The following is a 22186-nucleotide window of genomic DNA, read 5'->3' on the forward strand; positions in this document are numbered from 1 at the left end:
GATGTCCTTCAAATGAAATCTCTCTTTTTTCTTACTTATACCTGTTCAGGGAAGACTGACTGAGCTGCAGCTGTTTTTCCATGATGCCCACAGCTAATTCACACCTGGGAGCTCCCGGGTTCAGCCACATATTTCTGCGTACCTTGCTTAAGGGCACATTAGCGGGAGTTGCTGATAAGAACATTGCGTACTATAGCCTTTCCAAGCAATTACAGCAATCAAACCTGGTTATGCACGAGTTTTCCTCTCTTTATTACTCATCCCCAGTTTGTTTTGCAATATTCAATGATTTGTGTAAACAGCATTAAAGTTAAAATCTACTGTATGAACTGTGAGTGACACAAAAACAAGACCAGAAGGAGAATCATTTGTGTTACATATCCATTCACAATGGCAATTCATGAGTCATTTTAGCTGTTATTATTATCTCCCAACATTATTAAGTATTATCTCCCTCTGTATAAAAATATGCACTTGTATGTAATGTCAAATTAAAATGCCTCTTTGATCTTGAATCATCCAACTCCTCAGTATTGTGCTTTTCAGCAACTGTAGCTGCAGTTTTGTTGCACACAATCAATTTCTCCTGCAATTGCCTGTCTAGAGACTTGAGCTATTGTCAAGTTTCTCCTGAATGTGACACATGACAGTGTGACACACACACACACACACACACGCACACACACGTGCACACACAAGCACACAAAGTGGATTGATACCATCTCATACAGCCAGCCAAACACAGAGACCATCTCTGAACAACCAATCAAAAAGCAGATATAATCTCATACTTTCTTTTGCTCTCCACTCAGATCCTCCCCTCTGTTATAAATAAAGAAAAGAAGAGAAATATGATGGGGAAGGGGTGGGGAGCATGAGGGGTGAGGGGGGCAGGAGGAGAAGGAGTGGTGGTGGTAGTGTTGGGGGGGTGGGGTGGGGGTGGGGGGGTGGGGGTGGGGGGGTGGGGGGGGGGGTTGTCAGCGCAGACCAAGGCAGAGAAGTCAAGACACGAAAAGAAGTCTTCCCGGGCTCCCTGTCTGCCTCTGTCGTTCTCCCTCAGAGAGAAGGGAAAAATCTAATTATCGAGCTCCTAAAGATCTCATTATTGGCTCAGGCTCATTTGCATGTGTGAGAGTGGCCCAGCAGGAACCAACCTGAGGACGGCCATTTTGTGCCTGATGTGAGCCACTGTGTCACTGTACAGTCGCTCACTGCCACCTTTAAAAAATGACCAGATGAAATGTCTGGCTTCGCTCACTCGCCCTGCCTGTGGCCGACACAGGGGGGCAATTTCTGCCATTTGCGAATGATCATAAAGCTGGAAATTACAGTTCTTCAGACGTTTCTACGTGCCACCTTAGTAGCCAGGTTTGTTGTTAAGTGTAAACAGCTTCAGTGCTGCTGCTACACACAGGTACACAAACAACAACTGGCCTGCACTTTGATTTTGTGTTTCTGACTGTGAGGATCCAAGCACAGACAACCACACACACACGTATGTAATTCCAAGTGTGTGTGTGTGTGTGTGTGTGTGTGTGTGTGTGTGTTTTGGCAGGGTGTGTGGGGCCATGTGAGCTGACAGCTCAAACAACAGAGATGTAGTGCGGATGCCCTGGAGAGTACAGCAAGGCTCGCCAGGCCAGGCACCAACAAACAAGACAAACAAGACAGAGATGGAGAGAGGAGAGACGGAGGAGTGTGTGTGTGTGTGGGTTCGAGAGGGAGCGAGAGGAGGCAGTGGAAGGTAATACTTCTTTTGATATAAGACGTGTGTGTATGAGGTGGGTCGACTAAATGTGCGTTTGGCCTGTGTTTGATCCAGTTCATGTGAGACTGCTGTCACAGTTTAATCCCCCTGTCAACATTCACACACTCGGCTGGAGCTTCTCACATCTCCACGGTAAACAACACATTTACATTACATTTTATCTTTCTGTTTCACTTCCCCCCACATGTTGGCTTCCTCTTACTTACCCACTCTCTATCTTTTTAGCTTTTTTTTAAAGATGAGCCAGGAAGTGCAGAATGTTTAAACATCTGTGACGTTTAAATATATTCCCAGCCTGCTGACCAAAGCAGAGTAGTGTCCGACATGCATCTGACCCAGGTCAGGAAGAGGGTCTGATAACACACACTGACCCATCTAGTTCAACTGCTGATGTGGATTTATACCATAATCCAGAGACAGAGGTAACACTGTAGGTCAGAGGGTTTGAGTGATCGGTTGAACCAGTGAACATCAAGGCCACATAAGCACTGGTCGATTTACATAATAAATGCAACTTTAATCTTTAATCATTATTTTATTCTCTTCCCTCCTCAAAGTCACCATGTAATTTCTACAACTGTCAGTTTCTATCCAAAGTAAATAGTGATTCTGATTCCAATTCAGGTTTGATTAAAGTGTAATCCACAAGATCCCCTTTTTTAAAGTGTGATTTCAGTTTTGACATCTCCAGTAGTAAGCAGTCATTAATTCTGTGGAATTCTTCCCCTTTCCAGAGATCAACAGTGCAAAATCTTTTTCTGTTGGACTTTTTTTTGGATGCCATATGAGCTTAGTTTTTCTTTTTCTGCTCTGTCATGGAGGCCACTGCTGTTCATGGTAAACACTCAGCTCTTCCTCTGTTTATTCCAAACAAACCCCGCTTGCTGCTGCCGGAAATATAAAAGGCAGTTTCCGTGCACCAGAGGGGTTTTCCTGGAAAAACATGACCCAACACCAAATATTTATGAGAACAAATGAAAATGCTCCCATGAAGTATGGACTTTATGTTTTATCATGTGCAGGTGCCATTTCAAGCATATCGCTCTACAACAAAGCTGGAAATAAGTGCCTGTATCTAGATATCCTACACATTTTATTACCTTAACATGTGAAAAGGTTTTTTTTTTTTTACCAGGAGCATCTCACTGGCTTCAGACACAAATGAAATCTGACCTCATCCTTGCCTCTGACTTGCATCCGTCTTTTCTCTCTTCCATCTCTTTCTTCATTCCCCATATTGCAATGGTCCAGCTGTCTGTTTGTCATGTGGCACGTTAATGAGAAGAGCAGTGCAATAGCCAGACAGCTTGCTGCTCTAGTAGACCCATGGCCCCACTTTATTGATATGAGACACAGCTACAAATCACACTTGTGCATGCACTCTGCACATCACATAATTGTAAAGAACCGCCAGAGGTAATGTCACATGTGATATTTATCAGCATACACTGATAGTAATAATGTGTGTGTGTGTGTGTGTGGGTGTCTCCTCAAGTGTCTTTCAGTGGGGATCCTGCACTCCAGCTAACCCCACTCTCTCTGCTTACTGTGGAATTCAACTCTGAAAACAGCTCGCTACCCAATCACTACAAAGACCTCATTCACACACACACACACATACACACACACGCTCACACTCACATTCACACTCACAGACACACTAACAATGACCCACACATGCACTCACAGAAAGAGCGAGACACAGACAGAGGGAGAGAAAGGGAGCGAAAAGTATGCGTCTATATCATCACAGTGTAGTTGACGTGGCAGGTTGGTGAAGGCGAAGCTGCAGCAGCCAGGGGCCTTAATAATATACAGATTCTGACAAAGCAACACTTGGGTTGTGTGTGTGTGTGTGTGTGTGTGTGTGTGTGTGTGTGTGCTCTGACCTGCACAGGGCTCTGTTTGACCTCGTTGCTGCCAGGGGAGTTGAGTCCAGAGGCCTGCTGGAGGAGGAACTGTCTGGCTGCCTGGAGCGCCTGTGAGCAAGAGATAGAGATGACAAGATGTTCATCATTAACATACAGTAAAATATTTTCAACATTTAAATACAACAACACACTCATAAAAGTAACACACCTTTCAGAGGTAGACTTTACTCTCAAAGTTCAAAAAGAAGCGCACGTGAGTCTGTTCAAACTTTTTTAATTTAGATAAAAGACAAACAGAAAAACACTCCCTCATACTGGCCACTCTCTACACCTTCTCAGTTTGCCAAGCTGTCAGGTCTGATTTCCTCAACCTGAGACGTCTGCCTGGCACACACAGTATGCTCAAGTATGTGTATCTGCTCTCGTGTGCGTGCGCGTGTGTCTACGTGACTGAATTCATCCCAACTCATTCAAAACCTTCTTTAACTCCAGTCTCTGGCCATCTCCTCTTTCCATTCTTTGTTTCTCCTCTCTCTTCCGTGCCTCTTCTCCACCTCCACCTCCACCTCCTCTCCTTTCAGAGGAAGGTGCAAAGTGGGTTTTCCACATCCTCTGAGGCAAAAGTGTGTCAGCAGATCTTCATGTGTGTCAGTTGCTCTGTGTTTGCGTGTGTCAGAGTGATGTAAGGAACCATTTGCCCTGATGTGCCCTAAAGAGCTGTGACTAACCACCACCCACCCACCTCTCTCTTTCGTTCCCCCTCCTCTTCCCATTTCTCTCCTCTCTGCCCTCCAGTGCTGTCTATTCAAGCCAGTAACACCATCGCTCTCTAGCTCTCTGTCTTCATGCGTTCACTTTGCCCTTGAGTGCTGCCGATTCATCCTTTCAACAATGCTACCTCAGCCATCCCTCCCACTGTCTCTCCTCATATCTCCTTTGTGCCTGCTACCTTCCTCCTCACCCTTGATTGTATTATAAACTGTCTTTCACTGTCTCATAATATTTCTCTCTATTCTTTGCTGTGTCGCTTGTTTGCGGTGTTAAAGGCTCAAGCTCTCTGTCATCAAGACAAATCAGCCCCCGAGGAATGGATCGTTTTTGTTGGAAGGTCTGAACGTCTCCGAAAACAAAACAAGAAAACATCCATGTCAAAACACACCGCCTCGCACTTACAGTAACTGCGAAGCAGCTCATAACACACACACACACACACACGCAAGCACAACCTCATGACAGAGGGGTGTGAGAGGGGAGACAGCAGGATGCACATTTGCTTCCTCTCACTCAAAAGGGGAAAGGTTCCTTAGTAAATATTGATTTATGAAAGTCTGTGTGTGTGTGTGTGTGTGTGTGTGTGTGTGTGTGTGTGTGTGTGTGTGGGCGTGTGTGTGTGTGTGCGTGTGTGTGCGTGTGTGTGCGTGTGTGTGGACACCACAAATTAACGGCCAGAATGAAGGATGTTCTTTACCATGGAAGCTCTTACTCAACCATGCAGCGCCAGAAATCAGTTTTGTTTTTTTTTCTCCTGTAGCTGTGCATCATTTCACAACTTGTGAAAATTGTAACGCTGTGAAATAGTACAGCACACAGTCACATATTTAATGATTTGTCAAATTAGAAGCTCGGGTACATTAAGTAATGTTTAATTGCAAAAACAGAGAGGGGAGATTAGAGGGAGACAGAAAGAGAGAGACGTTCTCTGTGCAGTCAGAGTGATGAAAACCATCTGTATCGAGCACACTTGCTACTTTTGCTGAGACCGCAATTAAAACACACACACACACACAGATGTGGCTGTGGATGTGCCTATACAAACACATACACATACGTACACACACATGTATTTTAACACTTTAACAAAAATCTTGGGAACCCCCTCCCATTTACTGGTTTGACCTCAGCATTAAAGCAGGAACAGACATACACACACACACACACATAGAAACACCAAAAAAAACACACAACCGCCCAGTTTGTTGGCATGTGGTGTGAATTACTCCTTGAACACCCTGTCTGCCCGAGAGTGAGAGTGTGTGTTTGTCTGAGTGTATGTGTGTGTGTGCATGCGTGTGTGTGTTGGCAGGAGTTGAGGAGGCATGTCTGGCAACAATAAGGGACAATTCCACCCAAATTACCACCCTGATTACCACTATATTAAAGAGCCATTTATGGCTTTCATAAACGCTACAACCAAGCAGAGGTGATGCCTGTCTCCTCTCCTATGCCTGTATTCATGGATGTGTGTGTGTGTGTGAGAGAGAGAGAGAGAGAGACAAGGACTACTAATGAAGCCGTGACTCTCTAGATATTTAAACAATGTTTGCATTGTGGATTTAGATACTGGTTTATTCAAATGTGCCACACAGCTAAGAGGCAAAATGATTGAGAATTACCTAATGTAAAGATGGTATTTTAAAAATTTGGTCACATAACCACAGGGGGAAAAAAACTGTTCAGAACTGGCTGACAGGTGTCCATTAAAACTGTAATTCAGAGCTGCAACATTAATAAGAGATTTGACATATACATGTAGAGAAATTGCAAACTACAACATACATATATGCTTTTTGTGTAAACCTCAATATCTAATTTGTCGGCCTCTAATTACAATATTCCTGGCATCATTAATTTAACCTACAAATGATCATATCATCAGGAGACAATTCTGCTTGGAGGCGGTGAAAAGATGATCACCCTCAAACACAGCTCTTACACTGTGGTAAAAATACTGCATAAGAGCGATAATACACCCTGAGGTGTTCCAGGATAGAAGATAATGGACCTCCTATTTTCTTATATATATATATATATATATATATATATATATATATATATATATATATATATATATATATATATATATATATATATATATATGAGCTCATCTACAAACAAAAGAAATGATATTACCTCACTGAGAGAGAAAGAGACAGCGAGAGAAGGAAAGAGATAGATAGAGAGAGAGAGAGAGAGAGAGAGAGAGAGAGAGAGAGAGAGAGAGGGCACCAACTGAAGCCAAACTCTCTCATATCTACTTTGTCAAGAAGCACTCCTCTTCTTTGACCCCTCTCTTTCTCTTCTCCTCTTCACATTCACTCCTTGCTTTTTTCTCTCTGTGACCTGGTTGAGCTGCAGCATTGTGGAGAATGCCCCCCCTACACTCACCCACCTACACACGCGCACACACACACACACAGACACACACCAGCTCCACCTAGACTTCCCCAACCCCAACTCCCCACTCCCCCTGTGGCATTCTTGGGGGCGCACTGCACCTTTAAAGAAAATATGAGGGAGGCCTAAGAGGGAGGCCCAACAACAGAGTCTTTGTGCTGCCGCGGAACGCACACACACACGTGCGCACACACACACACACATATCAGTGGTGTCAGACAGGTTTTATTAGAGTGAGAGAGGGAGGGAGGAGGAGGAGGAAGGGGAAGGAGGGGTGAGGAGGTCACTGCTCAGCTTGGAGGCCTGAGAGCACAGTGTGAGTTTGTGTGTGTGTGTGTGTGTATGTGTGTGTGTGTGTCAGTTCAGTGTGTGAGTTCTTCTGACTTGTCATCGCTCCCCTCTGTAAATCATCGCCTCTGACACAGCCTTTAATAACAGTGCATTTTTTAATTCAGCAGGGTCACACACACACACACACACACGTGTGCACACACACACACCTACACAAACACACACACATACCGTAAATGCTAGTTTCTCTCCTTAACAGGATTCCCGAAAAATGGCTGACAACCATGTTTCTTTGAAAGGAGGGAGGGTTGATGGGGCAGTTAGAGAATCCATTAGAAGAAATGGATAGAAATTTAATTTTGCTGTGTGTGTGTGTGTGTGTGTGTGTGCACCTAACATGGTTGAGACGTCAAGTTATGAGTTGAATCTCAGATAAGGGAAAAAAAGTAACAACCAGGATGTAACAAGGTCAGGTCTCCTTAGATAGGTGTGTGTGTGTGTGTGTGTGTGCGTGTGTGCGTGTGTGTGTGTGCGTGTGTGTGCGCCTGTACTTGGCTCAGGTTGCTAAAGCAAACAGGTCTGCGTGTGTGATGAATCTGGCCTCTAATCCGCCCAGTGTGTTTGGGTGAGACAGGGAGAGAGAACGCAGGAATAAGCAAAGAAATCTAAACAGACGGAGGGGGAAGAGGGAGGAGGGGGAGGGAGAGGGAGAGGGAGAGAGAGAGAGAGAGAGAGAGAGAGAGAGACAGGTGGGTACCATATGTTGGAGTAATCCGTCAGCACTGACTGAGGTCCATTGTTGACGGCCGAAACGAAACAAACCCGTCCCCCTTCTACCCTCTCCTTCTCCCCCCCCCCCCCCCATAGATAAACAGCCCCCGGGGCAGACAGTGGGCTGTCCTTGGGGGAGAAGGAGGAGGAGGAGGGTAAGGAGTTAGGAAGGGCAAGGGGGAGGCAGGTGGTATCGGATTTCTTCACTCTTAGACCCAGAAGAAGAGAGTGCAAAAAAAAAAAGTAAAGAGCACAAGTGAGGGTGAGTGAGAGGCTCATGTTTTCATCTGTCCACGACGGAGCTAAACCAGGCTAGACTAAGCAAGTGATTCAGATGTTTCACATCTCGACTGTGCCAAACAAGTATCCCCCTGTCTGCCTTACAAGCTCAGCAGCCTGGGAAGAGAGGCTTGTAATGCACTGCTCCTCCACTCCTCTATCCCTTTTCTTCCCCTTGAGAGAACGATAGATGGAGAGATGGGTAGAAAGATACAAGGTGAAGACGTAGAAAAGAGCTTGTCACACCCTGCTGCTTCTCTACAGGCCTGCATGCTCTCTGATTTTGGATCAGTGGGAGAGACCGGGTTCAGAAAGGAGCGGTGGATCCTCTCTTTTTTTTTCCTCTTACACTGACTTCCCTTTTCCCCTATATCTCCTTTCTGGAGTGTTGTCATTGAAGCTGAAAGCCAAGCTAAAGCTGCGTCGATGCTGCCATCCTCATGGGTCACCTCGGTGATCCCTTGTATCCATGTTCAATACGCCTCCTCACTTTGGCACCAAAAAACACCTTGAAACTCCAATAAATCTCCCAACCTTCGACTTTAATTCACTCTCTCCTTCTGACTCGGTATTTCTACTCTCTACTAGTTTTTCTTCCTCTAAATCTCTCATCTTTGATTCCTTCTCTTTCTCTGGATACTCCGGGGGAATCATGATCAGAGACGAAGATGAAACAAGACTGAACAGATGTAACACAATCTACAAAGCATGTAAATTTGTTAAGAGGATGATGATACACTGTACAGTAGCAGCTCACCTGCCTTCAGAGGATGGCCCAGTATGTACACCCACACACACTGTGCACAAAGTCAGATTACTGAGGAGGTGACTTAGGGGCATTTTTGAATGAAGGCTTGGTTACACCCGCGGTGGAATCTCATGTATCAAATGCATCACTGTCAGTCACCACAAAAACCAGAGTGCTTTCCCAGATCACTCCTACTTTCTTTCTCTCCGTCAACATCACCCGATCTGTCTCTTGCCCTCACTACGCCTCTCCATATAAAGTATAACTCACAAAAGTTTGGCTGGCGTCCCTCCAAGTATTTTGTCTTTCTTGTGCCCTACCCACCCACCCACCCCCCACCCTGTCTCTCTCTTTCTTTCTCCAGAAATCTGTTATCCATACCCTTATTCACCACAGTAAATTCTGAGAGGAGATATGGGTTAGACGAAGGCCCTAAAATAGACTGTCCAGGCCTACCAATGGAAACCGAACTTTATGAATGCAGCTGTTGGCCTTATGAGAGGACCCTCGCCTTCCCTTTACTGTCAGTCAAACACTCACTGCTGTGACAGCAGCTGTGGGAGTGGGTTGCGTAGATAAAGGTAAAGCCACATTTAGGATTAGCACCTACATTTAAGAAATGGTTATAATATATTTGTTGCATGTAGCATTTTTTTTTCATCAATATCTACACTACACAGTTTTGTGTAGTTGCTGTAAATAGCATAGTGGATTGACTGTCTTGTAACTTGTTGTGGTTGTTAATCATGCACCATCAAGGCCAAAGTCTGGAAGTTTTTATTCCAAACAAACGCTACAGCAGCTGATTTCAATGATGCTCATATTTTCCTCCAGACGTTCAATTTAATGGGAAATTTGCAGGATTATGTTGGGGCAAAAATGTAAGTTACTCCTTAGTAACAATACTGTTGTGAAAAACCCTTGGGAGAAAATATTTAATTGTCAATCATGGCTTAATTTGTTCATAGTGGATACAACAATGGAAGAGCTAATTTGTCAAAAACACACAAATTTTAGATCACATTGTAACTCTTTAAAGTGAGATGCAGATTTACTGTGGATCAAGGGGTAGGGACACAGGGAGTAGTATATATATTTAGGACAGATCAGGGGTTTCCAGGGGGTAAACATACAGGGGTAAGGGGCAGCCTAAAGCAAAGCCTGCTAAAGCCGTTCAATTTCATGGTGGGTTACAAATAAACTGTGCGCTGCCAAGAGTTCGCCCCTTTCCTCCAACTCTTCCTCACGTACGCCTTCTCTTTTTCTGGTATTAATCAGGTCTTTCCGGCCTCCCTTCACCAGCTTTCCTGCCATTTGTTTTCGCTCATAGCAACGTGGACTTCAAACCAGTTGTCCACCAATATATGAGCTTGAGCGGCACTGAATACCTCAATCTGTTTAGGCCGCCGTCGAGCTGGAACTATCTGGGACACCTTCAGAAATACCAGCCAGCCGCAATCCCGTTCAGCTATTTAATGTAATGTTTCCGCAATATAAAGGCACCGTTCGAGAGCTGAGGTTTTAAAACGGCTGAAGCAAGCTTGTCTGGTTCCAGACTGACCATTAAAGAGAGGAAAGACCGCGTTCAAGAGCCAACGCCATAAAAACTCACAAACTCCAAAAGAACTTCAAAATATGCCGTAATGTTTGAAAACCCTGGCTGATTTTAGATTTTTTTTTTTTTACATCCTATTTTTCACAAAAGGGACCTGTTCTAAACTCCGGGGACCCTGCCGTTTTCCAGATGGTTCTCTTCAGTTCAAAACTGTTTTGTGAAACGAGAAAACCTCTCCCCTTCAACTATGTCCCTACACTCATCTAATGTTTCTATTGATTCACAGGGGTATACGCACGGCCATAAAAAGGAGCTGACTGAATACCCAGGACTGCTCTATATCATGACACAATTCATCATCATGCACACACACACACACACACAGAAAAAAATCCTACTAAGGAGATGTTGTCAGCTTTTCTCTGTTAAGTGAAAGCAAAGGGGCATCGAGAGATAGACAATTAGGAGAGAAACTCCCTTCCTGAGAATATAAAAGCAGCTCCCTCTGAACTGTAGGCCTCATCTCAGTCCAGGCGGCTAATTGATGGCAAATAGCTCTACAGCAGTTTCCTCACACACACACACACACACACACACAGATACACACACACAAACACACGTCATACATTATATACACATATGCAGTTTCCCTGTGGTTTTCAACACAGCTCGTTTGGCAAGAGAGGAAGGTCTCACTCCAGAAAGACCCAGCCCACAGCGGAAAACACACACACACACACACACCACACACCACACACACACACACACACAGCGTACCTTGTAATATTTAGCCCTCATCCTGTATAAGGTAGGACAGTTAAGTAGTTTGGTCATGCTCCTGGGAAGACAAGGCCACTTAGGTGTTAGGTCTTTATTGGGTGACCTCCAGAGTTTAAGCTGCTTCTCCTGCCCAACAAGAGCAACTCCTGAGAGGGGAGACTGTGCGAGGCCAGCCCATGATGAGGATAGCACTAGCCTGGCAACCAGGCCTCACATATGGAAACCGTTTAACTGTTATTATTAATAACCCAAAAAAAAAAAAAATCAAACTAATAACACATGCAAGACACTGCCAAGACTCAGCTCAGGAGACAGAGGGAAAACACATACATACACAAACAGAGACTGTCTGCCATGTGCACATGCATACACAGACATACACACACATAAGGACGCCTATTGGTTAAACAGAAAAACACGTTCCCAGTCAGTGGCCTGCAAAAGTATTAGTCTGCCTGCCTGCTTCAGTGGAAATAAAACTCTTTCATGTTTTTGGTTCAGAGGGTTTTCACACCTGGTTGTGGCTGTGGAGATGGAGATGGACACACCCTCACACCCACCCTTACCACGCACACACAAACACCAGAAGTGGGCAAGCAAAACACAGCAAAGGCTGGCAGCTGTACGACAAGTTAAGCTCCTAAACAAGCACAAAATCTTTAACTTCCCCAAATGAGAAGAAGTGCTGGTGTGTGCTTTATAAAAGGGAAATGGGGAAGTGTGTGTGTGTGTGTGTGTACACGCGCTAGAATATGTGATTTAGTAAGAGGGGCAATCCATCCAGATGTGATCAGGCACATTTTTCAATTTAAAATAACTCAAAGCCCAGTACAATTTTCATTTCTTTTTCCAGCCCTGTAAAACTTGGCTGACTTTTATATCACTAATATTAGTTTGTCTTACTCAAAACTTTATTTAGAGATTTGGCAAAATGGTGATTCTGTTACACAACAGCAACCTGAACAACCAAATGGTTTTTTTTTTTTCTCACCAGTCACCAGTTTATCTGTACTAACTAAACCAGTTAATTTGAATGTGCAAGCAAAAAAAACTAAACAAACAATGCTATTTCCCAAACTTTATTATGGTTAAGACATTTTGCAGCACTACTGCCTGGTTCAGCTTTGATCCTCCATACTTGATGCCGTCATGCACACACACACACAAAGTTTTTGTCAATTCTCATAAGTAGTTTACATAATAGAATTAAAATGAATGTTAACCTTTCTGGTATTAATTATAAAACAATAAAAGTAGTGACTAAGTGTTATATAAAATTGTTTTTTTTATTAAGAGAACTGTCCTTGAATGAGCATGATTTTAGAGCCGCATTTATGGCATCCTAGTTAGAAGGCAACTGAGAAGAAACTTCTGATTCACTTTACATTGACACATTATCATGTTACTTAAATTGGGTGAAACACTGCGAGAAAAGCAGGTTTGTTATTTGCTGATGTCAATTTTTATGCTTTATCTCAATACTCCAGTTGCTACCATGCTATACCTAAAGTGTAGTTTAACTGTGCTAATTTTATTTCATATGTTCTGAGTCATGGAAAACTTCACTAACAAGACAACAAATGCTATTCTGTCAATCAGGTGGAAAAAGGCCGTCGTGCACGGTCCCAGAGCTGCAGAAGAAAGCCAACGAAAGAAGGAGAGAGAGAGAAGCAACATTCCTCTCCTCCTCCCTGTTGACTCTAATCTCTCCTTTAAAATGGCTCACACAAAGAACCAGCACAGACTAGCTAATTAGCAACACTTTAGGCCTCTGCTGCTATTGTGTGCGTGGTGTGTATATGTGTGTGTGTTCATTGTGTTCATCCCGGGCTCTCGACTGTTTCCAGGGTAACTACTTGCTTAGCAGCCTTGTAAGTGTTGCACATTTTGTCTTTACTCTTTACCTTCTCCTGTTCCCCACTCGGTGTCTGTCTCTTTCTGTGAGTCCAGAGTGAGGGAATGAACAAGTAAGGACTTTAAGAAAAGAGAGGAGACAAGGACCAAGATATGAAGCTTTTGTGTGACCTGTGTGGGTGGGGGAGTTGTAAACTAATGCTTTCTTGTTTGAGTGCTTCTCCCCTAATGAACTATGAAACTGTGCATCTAAGCAGCTGTCAATTAAAACCAATTATGGCTGCTGCTTTTTGACAGAGAAGAGAGTAGACGATAAACAATATGAACAGGCCCCCCCCCCCCTCCACACACACACACACACACACACACATAGACACAGAGTCACATCTCAGTGTCATGACCAGTAATAGTAATGAGGTCATGCAGCTTTGCTCGCTGACCTTTGATCTCTTAAAAAAAAGGCTTCAGTCACCATGGCGATACTTTCTGAAGAGTGAGAGTCAACAATCGACTTTTTCACCCCTCAGAAACTTCTCCATGAAGAGTGTCCATCCCGGCTCATGTGTGAGGGTGTGTGTGTACATGTGTGTGTTATTTACCTGACAGCACAGTCAGTGTAAGTGCTTCCAAACACTCCCATGGCAACCAAACCCAGCCTAACCCTTTCAGGTGCCTAGGGATGTGTGTGTATATAACTCAGTCTCCACAACAGAGGCAGGACAAATACACACACACACACACACACACACATACACACATCCTTCTTCTTCTGCTGGTATCTGTCTATTCTTGTCTCTGAGCCTCTTGGCTGGTTGCGTCAACCAACCGTGACTGTGTCCATGCTGGCTGATTTGGCCTGGTGGACCATGTCCACTGTCCGTCTCAGCTTTATCCTTTCAGACTTTTAGCCCTGTAGCATTCTGCTTTGGAACAACTTAGACGACAAACCTTAATGATAGTTATGTAGATTTCACATTTTTAGTGGACTCGGTGTGAAAATTATAACATGTCTATTAGCTGTGATTTCAGAAATGTGTCAAACCATGTTTGTGCCTCTGGAACATTATGCTGTATTTAGAGAATGAAAGTGTATAAAGAGGTCATAGAATGGAGAAATACAAAAGGGAGGAATTGAAAGGACATCAATAGTGAGAACAAAAATCTACTCTCCAGCTCTCACTCAGTGGATTCTCCAACACTCAATGGCCTAGCTGGAAAAAGCAGTAAAGAATTTTTATGGGTGCTCATAAATACAACATCTCAGCATCTCAGAATTAGGACTCAATGTGTGAAAAAGTCACTGAATGATGAACATGAGGAAGAGGAGTCATGTGAATCACATCAGTGATCATTAGTTTTGTACGTGCAGGTGTGTTAGTAGCATTGTGTGTGTGTTTACAGGTGTAACACCAAGTAACAGTCTGAATCAATCAGTACAAACAGATCCTAATGACAAGGAAAAATAAAGGGAGGTAAAAGTCAAAGAAGATGGATAAAGGGAGCTGCTGGTGCTTTAAGACTCTTAGAGGAAGTTGGTGTTGTATAGGTTTCTTTGTATTGCCACGGTAACAGCAGTGGGTGTTCTGTGATGCTAGGCAACCCCAACTTGCCCCTCCTCTGTCTCAGCATGACCTCTGGTGACCTGTGAACTACACTGACCTCAAACATAAAGAGGAAGGCCAGGCCCAGACCTAGGGAAAGCTTTTAGGAGGTGACAGCACTCAGAGAGAGGCCTGGGACTGATTTACTGGCCCGCACACACGACAGACGGATACATGCATACACACACACATACACAAGGATTACGTGTGCAGACAGACATACAGACAGACAGGAAAATGACACACATACACACATGGGACACAACCTGTCATGCACATGCACAAAATGCAAGCATAATGTAATTAAATGAAATCCCGCTGCACTAACAAACCAGAAAATGTGTCTGAAAATGTCTTTTTTTTTTCCTTTCCCAGCTCCTCCTCTCCTCCAGCCTCTCCTTCACCTTCGTCTCCTCTGCACTCCTGACCTGAAAGTGAACTCCGGTGGAGAGCTGGAGGTCAAACAGGACATAACTGTCCGAGTGACCGACATTCACCTCCCATAATTTAGCAAAGGCCTGGCAGCCGGAGCTGTAGAATCACACATGTCTCAAAAATCTCCCCACTTCCATCTATGCAGGCCATAATTACTCAGTCTAGCCAACCTAACAGGAAGCCATACGTTATCGGAATCGTCCAGCATCTCTCATCGTCTATTAACACACACACCAATCTCACACATCTGTCCGCAAAGCACTCCCGGCATCAAATGCACACTTCTGCACATGTGCATACACACGAAACAGCTATCTATCATCAGTGTTTGTGTATATCTGAGATCTGTATCGGCTCCCCCCAATCTCCAGTCATCACTGTGGCTCCTTAATTACACCCTTCATTAACTCACATCAGCTCGGTGCATGTGTATAACTGCCTGTGTGTGTATGCGTGTGTATGAGAGAGAGAGCGAAACAAAGATTGTCAGTACGTGTGTGTGTGTGTGTGTGTGTGTGCATGTGAGAGAGCAAAAAGGGAAGCGCTAAGGAAAAAATAGAACATGACAAATGGGAGTGGGGATCGAAGCTCCAAACCAATTTCTAAGGCTGCCTTTTTCTCAACCAATGTTCCTTTTAAACCCTTGGGGAAGGGAGACCACCGCTACAATCTGCTTCTCACTTTCTATTTGCACGTAAGAGTGAGTTAAGAGCAAGAGCGAGAAAAAGACAGAGAGAAGGAGAAAGAGGAAAAAACCCTCAGTGGATGGTTTAGTCAACCGACAAGTGGCACTCCTAAGAGGAAATGGCACCTTTTTGTCACAGTTTTCAGCAGTTTCTTTCTGCTCCCTTCTACTTTCCCTTCTTCTCCGCCCGTCACCACTAGCCGCTACTACTGTAGCTGCTGGAACAGCAGAGGTGATTAATTGATGGTGAGGGAAAAGGAGGAGACAGAAATGAGTGAGAACAGAGGCGAGAGGGGAGTGACGGTGCTTAAAGTATGGACTCACATCTGCACAAAAAAAATAAAAAAAAGGGGGATGAGGGACGTAAGGAAAAGGCAAGAATTGAAGACACCTGGTTCTCGTCAGAGCAACCTCCACCCACCCACCCACACACACACACACACACTTTGAGGTTTGTTAGGATTTATCCTGCTTACATTTCTCCTCTGCCATGCATCATTTCATGTCTACACCCGTGCCCAGCACCTCGACAAAGTGCCATACGCTCTACGCTGCACTCTCACTTTTCCACCTCTCCTTCCTCTCACCCTATAACTCCGCTCTTTGTTTTCCCTCCACTCCCTCCTCTCTCCCCTCGATGATGGGGCAGAACTGGTCTTCGCCCCCTCTTCCCTTTCTTCTCTCTCTCTTCCCTCTCTCCAGCTCTGTTCTTTCTGGGGAGGCAGACAGGCCACATTCCACAGGGAGGCCCAGGCGCCCTTTTCTGACACGTCTCAGCGTTACACCCCTCCCTCGTCCCCCTATTCCTCCTCTCCAGCCCTCCAATGCCCTCCTCCCCCCAATGTGCTGCCTCTTTACCCCTCCTTTTACCTACATTCCCTCTGGCTATATGTCCCACATCCCCAATCCCTCCTCTCTGCTCACCCACTGCTCTATTATGGCCACTGACCATCCAGCATCTACCTGTGACCCTCTTCTCTATCTATCTATCTATCTATCTATCTATCTATCTATCTATCTATCTATCTATAAAAAGGATCACAGAAAAATGGAGACACAGGGAGAGTGAGACAGAAGACAGAGAGAGGACGGTGGAGGGATCTGACGACTGGAGATGGCTGTGATTTCTCTCAGGTTCCCAAGGGGCCCGAGGAAAAGACGGCTTTGTGTTCTGACAACACCGCGCTGTCAGGAGTTGTGTGTGTATGTGTATGTGTCTGTGTCTGTGTCTGTGTCTGTGTGTGTGTGTGTCGGTGTGTCGGTGTGTCTTTTCTGCTCCAGTGCACACTGGCATGGTGTTTAAGCACCAACACTAGTCTGCACTGCACCTTCAGGTGAGAGATTCAACCATGGAGCAGAAAGGAGCAAGAGGAAGAAGAGGAGAAGAAGGAGGAGGAGGAGTATCCAAGACTTTCAGGTTGAAGCAAGGAAGCAGGTTCTTATATAATGTTGTCAGGTAACCAGTGTTGGTATAGGGGCTGTTTGTATCAAACAGTATTGATTTTATGAGCAGTGGGCAAAGAAATACAGCCACCTAGCAAAAACTTAATTACATCAAGAGGTGTGATGGAACGAGGGATGAAAAAGTAAAAGACCTCTAAGATAAAGCTTCTGAAACTAGAATGGTCAGTGTGAGAAACAGGAAACACATTTTTGAGTGACACTTTGTGTTTAAAAGGTAGATATGATTAAAGAAATAATATCTGTATCTAATCTATATCTAAGAATATAAAATCTAATAACGTTTTGCATATTCCGTTTCAAACCCTGTTTAATTTACAAGCAGACACGTAACACAAACCGAGGTCATAACACTTCTACTCTACTAACTACTTATCAAGGCCTTGAATTTTGGATAAAATAAATGCAGATAGACGGAAGAGTGAGATAAAAGAGGTGGATGAGAAAAAAAAAATCAGCTGGCTGTGGTATTAGAGCAGCCACTCTACAGTGCTCAGTGGCACAGAACCCCCATCTGATCCAGGGGGGGAGGGAGGGTGAGGGAAAAGAGAGGTGTATGAAAGCGACCAAAGGCTGGTGAAACTGATCAGAGATGACAGGGACACAGACACAAAGACGAAGGCAAAATATGAACAAAATATGATAATAGATTGTGACTCTCATTGTGACGAGCTCTTACAAATTTCAGGTTTACGTAGTGTGAGCTCTTCATTATGCCTGCCTCCATGTCTGTCTCTGTCTCTGTGTGTGTTTGCTCTGGGAACGAGAGGGTGTCATGACACACAATGATTGTTATGCACTATGCATCATAAAATGCAGGCAAAATTAACATCCACCAAAATACAGAAATCAACCTTTACTTTGTCCAAAGAATAAGGTGCAAAAGTGAAATCTTTGTAATTTGTGCAAAGTGAGTTTAACGGAAAGCTTTAAGGAGGGAATTACTACAATAAATTACTGTGTATTTACTGCTATATGTGAAAAGTAACAGTTTTTGTGAGGTAGGGTTGGGATCTGGAGGAAAGGTTGTGCTTGTCTTTCATGGTCCACAGCGGATAGAAGGAAAAAGAAGTACAGTGAGGGAGAGGAAGAGAAAAAGATGGAAAGAGAGAGGGAGGTATGTTTGTGGTTGGTAACCCGCTCAAGAGAGGAAATACCAGCATGCGCACACACACACACACACATGTACACACACACAGGTGCAAAAACATAGAGAGCAGAGACACGTCCAAGAGAATAAAGACCTGCTTTGTATGAGCTACAGGTTTAGTGTTTATATGTGTGCATTTGTGCACGGCCATGTGTGTGTGTGTCCTCGGCCGAAGGTTGCTGAGGAAGCAGGGTGAGGATGCAGTCAGGGGAAGGAGGAGGGAGAGCAGGACAGGAGTGAAGGGCCTTGAGTGTTCTTCATTCACCTAAGGCTCCATCATTATAATTAGGGGGAATAATTTTAGCAGCAGGGAGGAAACCCTTGATTTTTTTTTCCCTCTGGGTTTCCTCAACTAGAAACTCAGCTGGTGTCGGTGAGCCCAGAACTCACACTTACCCTCTGTGATGGGCGGACATGACACACACACACACATATATATATATACAAACACACACACAAGCAGAACGAGAGAGTGAGAGAGATATAAATATTTCCTACATGTTCATAGAGCCAGTGCATAAACAAGTGAATTTCTTCTCTCTTAATCTCTTCATCAATTGCAGCAAATGCTACATCAGTGACTGAAAAGCATGAATCAGTGAGTTTCCATCATTAGATGACAAAACTCAGCAGACATTCTTGTGCGGTTATGGACAAATGACTAATGTAGAGACCTCTGGTTGAAAAAACATTTGTGGGTGTGTGTATGTGTGCACGTGTGCATATGTGTGTGTGTGTGTGTGTGTGTGTGTGTGTGTGTCTGTCTGCTATGTGTGAAGGCCTGGGTCCTTCAGAGAGCAATCAGAGAAGAGCTATGTGGATTTTTGGGGGAATGAGAAGTAAAAATGTAGAATTTGATCCAAGACGTTCCGGGAAGTTTGGAAATTCCATTTGACACAGTGGCCAGTATGTGAGTGCATGTGTGTGTGTGTGAGTGTGAGTGTGTGAGTGTGTGTGTGTGTGTATGGAGGGATGGGGGTGTGTGTTTGGAAGGGGAACTGACGCACAGGAGGCAAGATAAATAGCATTACTGGAGACACTACATGCTGACGTGTCAAACACACACAAACACAAACTTGATGGATCAGTGAAAAAATAACAGAAAGACTTCTCTCTCCACAACTGTGACACACACACTCCTTGTGCGTCTGAACCGCAAACGGAGTGTGCGCGTGCTGTTGTGAGAATATTCCAGTGTATGTATGATCCCCCACAACAAGACAAAATGGCGTCTCTCACCTAGGCAGAGCTTAAACGGCAGGTATGTCCACCACTTTTTTCCCAGCCAGAAATGCGTAATAATGTCTGAGTGGGATCCACGTGCTTATGAATTATTATGGCAAACTTTTTCCCTGTGGAGTTAGCTGGCACGTTATGAGCGTCGGATAATTAAAGCACTGACGAGCCAACCTGTCAGAGCTTTTCACCGTTTGCACATACAAGGCTGACAATTACCAGAGTGTGGCTGACTACTTGTTGTCACATCTGTACATTATGTAACGGCCTGGTGTGTACATGCTGTTCTAGGTGAGGTATCATATAGACTGTATGCACCTGTTGCACAAGAGGGAGGTGTTGCGAAACAAGTCTCAAAAGCTCATGTATACACGTAGACACATAAACAAAATGTCACGTGCCCTACACACACACACACACACACACACACCTGTTGTTGCTGCAGGTGCAGTAAGTCGACTGGACTGATCTCCCCGTTGGTGTCTCCGTTAGACCCGCCCTCTCTACCTCCCCCTCCATCTGATTGGCTGCTGAGGCTGCTGACTCCGTTCTGGTTGGACGGCGTCGTTCGAATGGTCTCAGAGGCTGATTCCACCATCATCACTGGCACCTGAGAACGGAGAGGTGGGAGGAGGGAGTTGGGGGGTGGGGAGAGAGTTGGAGGCACAAGACAACACAACGATTGAACAAAAGTGACCTGGGCAGTTTGAGCAGAAAGCCTGCTCCCATCTGAGTGAACAAACAAGGCAGGAAAGTAAAGTAAACACACACTGAGATAGAGACATGAATTGTGTGTGTTTTTGTGCTTGTGTGAGTGCATGTGTACTTTGTGAAAAGGGCTTTTGGTCTTTTGGAACCACCTACACACAAACATGCCCAAGTGGCCACAAAGCAACACCTGAAGCAGACACTTTTTTGTATGCATGTAAATGTGTGCCTAGGAGCGTATCCATAGATTTAGATCAGACATGCAGCAAATCTAAACTGACAAGGCAGTTAATACTCTGCTATATAGTTAAATAACACACACATTCTCCAATAATCAGAGGTGGCATGTGCGCGCTGTGTGTGAGCCATGAGCAGGTTGGTCTTTGAGAAAGATCTGTTTGATGCACCTTCATAGGGCCTCTCTAATTAGAGCGTGTTCCCTCCACAAAACCCGACAAAACGAGCCGTTCCTGGATGTGTTGTTGTTTTTGAGAAACAACGCCTCGCAAACACACAGGCACATTTGCCATCGTTAGGAGCCTGAGCGTGGGAGAGAGGAGACACAGAGACACACACATACGTGTGCAGAACACACACAAGGCAGCTATAATACAAAACAAAACAAACCTTCAGACAAGCACGCAGGCTGTGAACTCCTAATGACAAGCTCAATCTCGCCTTTCTGCCTCATCCAGTTTTAGAAATTAACACACACAAGCGCATAGTTTTAAAGGGGAAAGTTCTACTGCTTTTATTTCAGCAACCCGGAGTGGGTACACAAAACGCCATCGAGACATTCTACCCGCCACCTGTGTGCGAGTGAGTTTTTCAGAGGCGTACAACACATGCCTTCTGGGGAAACAATAAAAGCCATTTCATGGGGGAATCTAACTTTTCCTTTCCTCTGAGGAGTCACTGAATTTTCTGCTGTTGCCTCAATACAATGGAGAAGAACAGATTTCTTGTGCCAGTGCACTGAAAAAAGACATTTTAAAAATTCCACTGAAATTTGTCATTTCACCAAATAAAAATCAGTAAGGTCTAAGGCTTAACCCAAGTATTCTTTTCTGGAAAGACCTATTGCTGTAGAATTTTTCAAATATTATTTTTCATTTTGGAGCAGGACAAACAAAATTCCACCCACAATCATTTGGGATAGTGTCAGTTTCAGACACGGATTTCTTACAGCCTGACCAGACAAAACAATAAATGTGTATGGTTTTGATGCCTCTGAGGTAAGTGAGAAATTGTATTCATTTATTTATTTTTTTTACAGAAATGTGGTTCAGAGTGGTAAACCTGTCTTTGTCAACTGCTGTTTCCAAGGTCTAAAACAAACCCCTGAACTCAACTTTTAACATGGACAAGAGGTCCTTAAACTACTTCTCTATGGCAACTGAGCATCTCCGTCTACTGCAGATCTTGTGACAAGTTGAAGTAGAATTACCGCCTTCACCAGCCAGTCAAGTTACACTATACATCTGACATATCTGTACCAAATTTGAAGTAATAACCTCATGGCGTTACTCTACTTGTCACGTTCATGAGAATAAGGGTCAACTAAACCTTAAAAAGTACCAGATGCTTATAGACAGATTTCACAGTGCAGTCCAGCGCCACTTGAAAACTACAAATCACACTGCAGTATTTTTCCTTCCCCATTGACTCCCCCTCCCTGTCTCCCACCTGGCACCCATCTGCCTGTTAAGTTAAGACTGAGAAGTAGAGCATTATTGTGACATTTAAAGCTAGTCATTTAATCTCCAACCTCACTTGTCTTCCCAATGCTCTCTCCCTTCTTCATTCTCCCTCCTTCCAA

At 44.3% G+C, this 22186-nt stretch overlaps 1 protein-coding gene across 4 annotated transcripts in view; it reads right to left on the reverse strand.

Moving 5' to 3' along the window:
• Positions 1 to 22186, reverse strand: part of foxp4 (forkhead box P4) — an 89611-nt gene that overhangs the window by 35392 nt on the left and 32033 nt on the right. For all 4 annotated transcript variants that reach the window (XM_071493816.1, XM_071493818.1, XM_071493817.1 and 1 more), the window contains exons 2-3: positions 20090 to 20269; positions 3658 to 3747 (exon numbers count right to left, since the gene is read on the reverse strand). In XM_071493816.1, coding sequence (XP_071349917.1) covers positions 3658 to 3747; positions 20090 to 20260 — 261 coding nt within the window. In that variant the 5' untranslated portion in view covers positions 20261 to 20269. The remainder of the gene's footprint in view (positions 1 to 3657; positions 3748 to 20089; positions 20270 to 22186) is intronic.

This window comes from Trachinotus anak, unplaced genomic scaffold (genome assembly GCF_046630095.1).
Source record: "Trachinotus anak isolate AG129_WGS33_773 ecotype Australia unplaced genomic scaffold, CSIRO_AGI_Tana_v1 ptg000013l, whole genome shotgun sequence".
NCBI lineage: Eukaryota > Metazoa > Chordata > Actinopteri > Carangiformes > Carangidae > Trachinotus > Trachinotus anak.